The sequence below is a fragment of the Cryptomeria japonica genome, chromosome 1 (genome assembly GCF_030272615.1).
Source record: "Cryptomeria japonica chromosome 1, Sugi_1.0, whole genome shotgun sequence".
NCBI lineage: Eukaryota > Viridiplantae > Streptophyta > Pinopsida > Cupressales > Cupressaceae > Cryptomeria > Cryptomeria japonica.
This window is the reverse complement of record NC_081405.1, coordinates 592,772,263-592,781,511: the sequence shown is the minus strand read 5'-3', so window position 1 is coordinate 592,781,511 and position 9,249 is coordinate 592,772,263. Positions and strand designations below refer to the sequence as shown.

The window sequence follows — 9,249 nt, the reverse complement described above, 5'->3', positions numbered from 1 at the left end:
ATTGTGCGGCCAGAAAGTTCTCGAAACGTTGCCATAGACAAATATGGAGGAATTAAATCGTTGTCCGTATTGGGATGGCAAAATTAGATTACAGTCCTCGAAAAACTTTATTACCTAGTGAACTCCAAATGTTGTGTTGTCACCCAAATGGCAATTCTACTTAGCTGGCTGTTCCCCCATTTTCTATTTATGTCGTTTATTTTTTGCCCCGGTAGAATCCGCAAATGGGATTGGCAATCGCCGCTTTGATTCCAATGTGAGTTAGCGGTCAGAAATCTGCTTATTGGAGCTCGAAAAACAAGTAATAATGATCGGACGGTGTTGCTCCACCACTCGCAATCGGTGCCCCACTTTTCTCTCTCCCTGTCCATCGGGCCTCAAGTTGGAAACTCTATAAAATGGTCTGACTCTCAGCCATATTTGCATCCACATTTACTGCTCGGCTTGAACTTATAAGGTGTATTTTTCTCCAGTTGTATTTTCCTTCCTGCAATGGAGAGTCGTAGTGGGAGTTGTGGTGGCGGAGGGGGGTGGTGGCTATATGCCATTCCACTGTTAGCGAATGATGGACGTGGCTACATGCTACACGACACAGATGACATATTTTCTGCATGGCCGCTTTACGTCGCAGTTCTTCTCGTGGCAGGCTGTACCGTCATGGTTGCATGGTTGAGCCCGGGAGGATGTGCATGGGCCGCGAGGAAGAATGGCGGCGCCGCAATTCCTGGGCCCAGAGGCTTTCCCGTCATCGGAAGCCTCATTGATATGAGCCGTGGTCTTGCCCATCGAAGGCTCGCTCAGTTGGCTAGTATTCATGGTGCAAAGAAGTTGATGGCCTTTAGCTTAGGTTCGACTCCGGCTGTTATAACATCTGATCCTGAGGTGGCTCGAGAGTTGCTCAGCTCCGTTAATTTCTCAGATAGGCCGCTCAAGCAATCTGCTCAGCAGCTCATGTTCGGGCGCGCTATTGGCTTTGCACCAAACGGTGAATACTGGAGAATGCTCCGCCGGGTTTGCGCAACCCATCTCTTCGGCCCCCGCAGGATCGCCGCCCACGAACCAGGGCGACAAGCAGACTCGCTTGTCATGGTGAAGAATATACAAGAGGAGTATGTTTCGAGCGGCGTTGTGCGGCTGCGCCGCCATTTGCAAGCGGCGGCGCTGAACAATATCATGGGGAGCGTTTTCGGTCGGAGGTTTGATATCTGTGGTGATAGCGAGGAAGTGAGGAGTCTGAGAGAGATGGTGGAGGAGGGATTCGAGCTTCTTGGGGCGTTTAACTGGGCCGATCATCTTCCTTGGCTGAGGTTCCTGGATCCCCTCCGCATCCACTCGCGTTGCTCCAGCCTCGTACCACGTGTGAGAGGTTTCGTGAGGAATATCATCCAGGAGCACCGATTCAAAGACAAGGCTAACAACACCGCCGATTCTGATTTTATTGATGTTCTGTTGTCTCTTCATGGAGAAGATAAGCTGGACGATGAAGACATGATCTCTGTTCTCTGGGTATGATAAAGATTGCATATTTTTGTATCTTATGGATTGCATCTTGTATCTTGATGTTTTTTCATCTCTGGGTATGATAAAGACTGCATCTTGTATCTTGTTGTTTGTTGTTGCTGTTTTTTCATTGTTCTTGAGTTTGTGGAGAGTTCGTGGTCATTGATGATTGTTGGGTGCATGCAGGAAATGATATTTCGTGGGACAGACACGACGGCACTACTGACAGAGTGGACCATGGCGGAGATGATTAGGAACGCGGAAGCTCAGAGGAGGGTTCAGGAAGAACTGGAGGTCGTGGTGGGAAAGAGCAGAAGCGTGAGAGACTCGGACATCTGTAAGCTTCCTTATCTGCAGGCAGTGGTGAAGGAGACTCTGCGAATGCACCCACCTGGTCCACTCCTGTCATGGGCCAGACTCTCCACTCGGGACACCATTGTCGGTGATGGGAAGTTCTGTGTGCCGGAGGGCACCACCGCCATGGTAAATATGTGGTCGATTACACATGACCCACTCATTTGGGATTCCCCGGACCAGTTTCGGCCAGAGAGGTTCCTTGAATCCGATGGTGGTGGGAATGTGGACGTCAGAGGAAACGATTTGAGGCTTGCGCCCTTTGGGGCGGGTCGTCGGGTCTGCCCTGGAAAAGCTCTGGGTCTTTCTACTGTTCATCTTTGGGTGGCCAAACTGCTGCACCATTTCCACTGGGTTGCACACCAGCTGCATCCCGTCGATTTGTCTGAGGTTCTCAAGCTGTCCTGCGAGATGCTGCACCCACTTCATGCTGTTCCTGTCGTGAGGGTCGATCTGAAAGTAGTCTGAGAAATGAATGCCCGTCGCTCTTCCATTATCCTGCTTTTTTTGTTGCCCGTAGGCTTAAATATTGGCGTCTTGCGGTTACATGTACCGTAACAATGCAATGGTTGCGTGAACTCTGGGGACAGTGAATATGTGGTGGACGCACATTTTGTCGCTTCAAAATCTTTGAGCCTTTGTTCCGGGTCTCAAAGATTCAATTTTGTAAGCATTGCTCTGGCATTTTCTCGGCTGCAAGAGCCAGAACTATTTTTTGACTGATTATTAGGAATGTATGGGAGTTCTGATTATTAGGAATGTATGGGAGTTCTTAATGTCCCCAACTGTCCCATATAGCAAGCGTCTGTTTTTTTAATAATATGTGCCATCCTGCTATGTATTTAGTGGGAGTTTTTAATGTCTTACCACTTTTTTTTTTCTCCTTTTACTTATTCAATAGCTTAAGAATAGCTCTATGTTGAATATTCTAAAGAATAACTTTATGTTGAATATTCTAAAATATTCTAAAGAATAGCTTTAAGTTGTTCAATATTGAAAAATCTTTAAATTTGTTGGAATTAAGAAATAATCATTTGAAAAAAATAGGTACATGTAAGGGTTCTAATGCCATTTACCACATCTCTACTAGTGATAATATCAATGATAACCATTTCATGAGGAACATCATCAATTTGGAGCTTTGGAGGAGAATCCAAGATTTTGTTTACTTCTTCAAGATCTAGTGCATTTTGTCCCACCTCATTAATTTTTTTATAGTGAATAGAATAATCAACCAAGCGTTAAATACGACTTGATTTTTTTGCAAACACCCTTAAAGGAACATTTGATAAAGATGACACCTCAAATTGCTATATTGAATTTTCAAATTCTTGCTTTGTTTTTAATGCTTCTTGCATTATTATCCTTTCAAGAAGTGTAGGGATCCTAGGAGAAAGAGTAGCAATATTATCCAACATAGTTTATATCCAACATAGTTTGTATCTATAATTTCTTTTGTTCTCCTTAATAAGTAAGATCAACTCTCTTCCATTTGTCTCCTCCTTAAGAATTGTGAACCATTTCACTTTTATTTCCCTTTCCTTTGCATTATAGACATAGTTCCTTCCCACATCTTCAATCTTATCAAATTGGTGGTAAAAATTGACTTATTTACTCCAAGCCTAATCTAATCAATGCAATGCTTAGGATCATAATTTCTTGGGTTGTCCACCCTCATTCCATATGATTGTATTTTGGGGTATAATAGTTACAATCCTTTTTTAGTAGTAATCAAGAAATAAAATAAAAATGTAATGGAAGTAGGAAAGAAATGCCCTTTCAACTAAATTTTATTTGATTCAATTAGTTGCCATAAGATTCCAAAAAATGCAATTCTATCAGGAATGCTCCTCGGCAGTAAGTGAGGTTGCATTGGGGCATTGTATACTTTGATGATTATTGTATTTGAATGGAGGAACCAATCACCCCAATTTTTCCTAATTTTGAAGCAAAGCTCCATATCCTTTGTCCTATGAAATTTTATTACTTATTTAACAATTTTCTTGTTTGGAAACTTAGGTTCTTTAGGGTCACTTGGATGAAACACTTCTTAAACCCCATATACTTTGATGATTAAAAATGTTGTCCCATATGTACTAAGTCCATGCATAGATTTGATTGGCGAGGTCGTCGATGTTACAACTCACATCATTTAATTGCTCATTATCGGACTAGGTGTGTCTTAGAGATTTATGCTATAAGGGTGAGTTTAAGTTTGGGGGTTTTTGCACTGAGAATAGTGACTTATGCTGCTCAATCAGGAGTTATCGGGATCAATTTTGAAGAACTAAATCTTCCACTAGTGACACTTCTTTTTCCTAACATAACTAAAACTTAAGTTACTAAATCTATTCCAAAAAAGACTCTGGTTCTTTTAGTGCGATATATATAGGACTTGATTAAAACTAATTCATAGAATCATCAAGTGAGGATTAAGACTATATTTAAAATACAACACAAATTTAAATTCGATTCTAGTTGCTGAATAATGAAATCTATTTTACATTTGTAGAAAATCAAAATTCTATTCTACAGAATAGTTAAAGTAAACTAAATTCCATGAACAACTTTAACAAAGCTTCTATCTAATCACTACTTTAATCACCACTATCATGTACTTTAATAAAATAAAAAAACTAGAATGCAACAATTGATGAATTTGAACTAAGCTAAAGAAAACATAAATATGAACATACATGAGTAAATTAATCTATTTATGAAATCTACCTAAACAATCTATGAATGAAAGCTACAAATTTCAATTAATTTTTAACTTTTGTAATTAATATGAACTTACAGAAAATAATGTAACTAAAAAAACATGCAATATCTAATAAAAAACAAAGAACCAACTTAGGATCACCTCCCTTTGGCTGAGTGGGCCCTACTCTTCCTCTGGTGGGATTTATGAACATCGAGATTTTAAATGAACTTCAAATTTGCATTGCAATTAGCTTCCAAAAGGGGGTGGAACAAGTTTTTGGAAATTACTGAGAAATAAGACTCTGAAACTGATGACTAATTTATGCACTAGCTAGCTAACTTTCTGATGAAAGCTATGAGATATAAATACACACATCCTTCTTCAAATTGAAATGTAATGTTACCCGCCTAGATGAGTAACAACTACTAAATTCAACTACAGAAGGCTTGATGTCTTTATTACAATGAATTTACTGCTTCAAATGAAACTAAATGTTTCACAAATAATTGATGTAAATATACTTGGAGAGAATGGATATATCATCTAGCTGGAGCGATTAGAAGAGTAACCAAGTCTTCCACGTTGCTGGATAGGAAGTTTATAACTCCACGGCTTGAAATGACTTTCAACACATCTGATAAAATATTTAGGAAAGATAGAACAAGATATAACAACAAAAATCCTAAATATAGACCCAAAGTAGTATAAAATATACATTTATAAGACACCTCCAATTGGAAAGGATGTGGCCCATTGAATCTATATAGACCATATGTTTGACTAAATTTAATTTTTAGTTAGAATTACTTTAATTCACTTGTGATGATAAGTTGGCTTAAAAGGTGACACAATTTTTGTGCTTTTACTTGCTAAGGAGATTTGGGATGATTTGATCATTGATTTTATGATAATGTGGACCTTCCCAAAGATTGAAATACTTAGTGGAGCATTAGAATCATAGTCCTTTTACACACCCAGTTATTAAAAAACCAGTGGTCTAAAATCCACCCTTTCATTGCGTGGAATATTTGGAAGGAGCGTAACAAGATTTTTAGATAGGAGGCTATAAACAACAAGGTAGTTTTCCACCTCATAAAACATCAAATTAAACAAAATGTGAATGTTGCCTCCTTCAACCCTTCAAAGGTTATGTTGAGCTTGATAGACTTAAGAGGAAAAAAAAGATGGGGAATCACTCATAATCTTTTGAACTTGAACTAGAGAAAATTTATATTAACAAAGGATTGTCTATGGATCACTCTGGACGAAGGTTGGTTCAAATGCAGTTTTGATGACTTCTCTAAGGGAAACCTTAGCTTATTCTAGGAGTAGGAGACATAATAAAAAATGAAAGGGAACATTTGATAGAAGGCTACTGTATGAATTTGGGAAGAGGATCTAATAATAGGGTAGATGCAATTGTTGCTTGGCTAGGGCTCAGATGACTCTATAATTTAAATTCTCAAAATGTCATCTTGGAAGGTGACTCTAAACTAATTGTGGACTGCTTGAATGGTAATATAAATATACCATGGGAAATAAATAATATTATGGAAGAAAGTAAAATGCCGATGTGCTTATTTTACAAAATTAAGATTCCGAATATTTTTAGGGAGGGAAATTGTGTGGTTGATAAAGCTGCTAATCAAGGACTTTCAACAAGGAATGGTTCTTTTTCAATTTTCTACAAACCCCCACTAGGATAAAAAACATTTTGGCAAAGGAAAGAACTATCATAATTGATTGACCTAGTCTCCTGTATTAGCATTAATGAGAAATGATGTTGAAGTCTTTTTCTATTATCATTATGAGAATGGGTGCAATTTTTTTTCAAATTTAGATTAAGGTGATGACCTAGATGCTGACTTGGTATTATTTGTGGGGATTGAGTTGGATTCCTACTAGGACTTATGGTGGCGCGATATATATTAATTTCATTTGTGAAGTTAGTGGTACAGATCAGTGTTTTTACCACTTGGCCTTACTTACTAAGGAAAGGGAAATTATTAGATGAAAAGGTGGTAGTTGTATCTTGCATATTGGTAAGATTTTCCATGATGTGAGATTTATTTTTATTTTTGTTGGCAGCAGTGAAGATCATTTTAAAAATTGCCTTTTTTGGTAACTGTTCTCATTTGGTGGGGTTAGAGCTATGAGCTGCAAGTTCTCTTTGGGTTGCTTTTAGATTTTTTACCAAGCTACTATGTCTTTGTCTTTTGATATGGGGGGTCCATTGAACAGGTTAGAGCCAAAAAGTTGTAATGAAGTCCAAAAAAAATGAAGTGTTGGACCTCTTCTCTAGAGTAGGGATGACCCCATTCTTCTTTGCCATGAAAAGCTATAACAAAGCGCTCTCATCTAGATTTTGTAACTCTTGGCAGAATGGCAAAGTTACAACTGGTAGAATCCTTTGTTGTCTCGTCAGAGTTAATTATGAAGGTGACTAGGTTGAGGAATGAGGGAAAGAAAGATTAGAGAAGAATCTTTGGAGATTACAAGAACTACTTGATGAAATTTTTTGAGAAGACCAAAAATCTGATGGTGGTGGAGAATGGGTATGATCTCTCAGTTGTCCCTAAACCCTATGCTATAGTTGGTTATTTTATTATGATATACTTTAGCTTAGAGGATTGATGCACTATTATGTATGACTACCATTTCCCTATCCAGAACCATAGTAGGCATGGGGACAAAAGTAACTTGCCCTGTTATCTTTTCACTTTGTTGTCTACTAGCATTTTGAAGGGTGCTACCCCACCACTCCACCAAGGGCCTATTTATGACTTATATAAGTATGAAGTTGACCACTACTACATCGTAGCCATTTTCTAACCTTCCTTGGGAAATATGAGTAAAGAAATGAGGCTCAATGCTCATTTGTGAAAATTGAGCTTATAAAAACTAATCCCTTCCCTTCGAATGAGAACACCCCTATTGCCAAACGAAGAGGTAAAAATCCCTTTGTTGAGTTGGAATCAAAAGCCCTAAAAGTTTCCTTGCTCAAGAATAACTCTACAAAAACAAAAGATGAAACCCCTAAAAACAAAGTGGTTAAGGCAAAAAGGACTAAAAATAACTCTAGTAAGAAGCATATTACAATTGAATTAGATTTACATGGTTCAGAGAAGGAAGAAGATGACCTATATGAAAAGTAAAAGTAGGAGGGTAGCTCTAGTGAAATAAGGTCAGCTCACCTCCTTGCCAAGGATAAGAAAGAAAAAATTGAAACCAAATATGTTTCCCCTAAACTGGCAGAGGTTTTTACTCCTGACAGTGATGAGGATCCTCTAGTGAGGATTGTAGAGGATGAGGATTTTCAAGTGGAAGAGAAGGAAAAAGTGGATGACAGTAAGGAGGATTAGGAGGGATTAAGTGAATCTTTTGGAGACAAGGCTAATTTGAAACAAAACTACCTACCTCAAAATACTTTTGAGGATGTGGAAATGGTTCTCTGTTCTCAGGACTCTCCAACTAATAAAAATAATTCCAATGCCAAGAAACAACAAAACTAGACTATTAAACTTTAGGTTAAGTTTATATACCTTGAAGTGAAGGTGGAGGAATATAGGTTGGGACATCAGATTATGGGGGAGGTCCTAAATTCCCTATGTGTTACTATTGATGGAATTATGCAAACAATGATGATGGGGTTTGTCTCTGGATAGAGTAGGATGAAGAAAAATGATAAGAAGCTGAGGAAGGATGACAATTGTCAAGAGGAGGAATAAAAAGAGGACATGCTATAGCCTAGGATTTGGAAGGAACAAATGCAACGACTTGTGCAAGACTGGAATGTTATGAAGGATGGCTAGGATGCTACTGAGCAAGTGCCCTTTTTCATTTGTGTTAATCTTGAAAGAAGATAGTTTTATTTTTACTATGGACTTTAATATGAATATGCATGCATGCCTTATGTTATGGTTTAATATTTGGGTTAAGTGCTCTGATAGTTTTCTGGACTCTTCTTAGTTATATGCTAGTAGTTATATGATGGATAAAAGGAAGCAAGATAGGGATATTATGTTTAGTTATGTGGGTATGCTAGTTTTTTATTACTTTTGAGTGATATTTTTGTTCTTTCTAGATGTTTGGTTGTTTGATGCCAATAGTTGTGTTGTTGCTCTCTATTTTTTCTATTTTGTGAGGGTATAGGGCCTCTTCCCTACTAAAGTAATAAAAAATAGTCTAGTTTCTTTTTTTAATAAGAGGGGTAAAAATTTATTCAAGTAAAGCCAACAAATATAGATAAAAATGCCTCAGGCCCATAGTGATAAGTTTCCATTATCCCTAATTAACTATCCTAAAAATTCCTAAAAATCAGGAGGCAGAGCATCCCAGCCATCCACATCCCAACCCTCCCAGCTCTTAGAAGCCTACTTAGCGAAATAATTAGCTACCTTATTCTATTCCCCGAGAATATGACAAAATAAAATATCAATTATACTATATTTACACAATCCATGATCATGTTAAATAACTTTTGGATTTAATTGTGTACAAGTTTTTTATCATCAACCTTTCAGATCACACTATATGATCCATCATCATGATGAATGAGAGATCAAGGAAATGTAAAATGGTTGGTAGAAGACCTTGGGGGACAATGTAAATATAGGAGGAGGAGAGGAGGGAGTTGGAATGAAGACCAAGGACAAGATAAATAAATAAATACAAATATATAAATGAGATAA

General features: G+C 37.9%; 1 protein-coding gene across 1 annotated transcript; it reads left to right on the top strand.

Annotated features, from left to right (window-relative positions):
• The first annotated feature begins 435 nt into the window (after positions 1 to 435).
• LOC131028656 (cytochrome P450 78A4) lies at positions 436 to 2,720 on the top strand. The gene is made up of 2 exons (XM_057958999.2): positions 436 to 1,506; positions 1,687 to 2,720. The coding sequence occupies exons 1-2, from the start codon at positions 493 to 495 to the stop codon at positions 2,320 to 2,322; spliced, it is 1,650 nt and encodes a 549-aa protein (XP_057814982.2). The 5' UTR covers positions 436 to 492; the 3' UTR covers positions 2,323 to 2,720.
• The last annotated feature ends 6,529 nt before the right edge of the window (positions 2,721 to 9,249 follow it).

What these genes read in the sequence shown, in the direction of transcription:
- LOC131028656 (XM_057958999.2), top strand. Translation starts at nt 493, where the DNA reads ATGGAGAGTCGTAGTGGGAGTTGTGGTGGCGGAGGGGGGTGGTGGCTA. An exon ending in ACATGATCTCTGTTCTCTGG is followed by an intron (nt 1,507 to 1,686) that starts GTATGATAAAGA and finishes GGGTGCATGCAG; the next exon opens with GAAATGATATTTCGTGGGAC.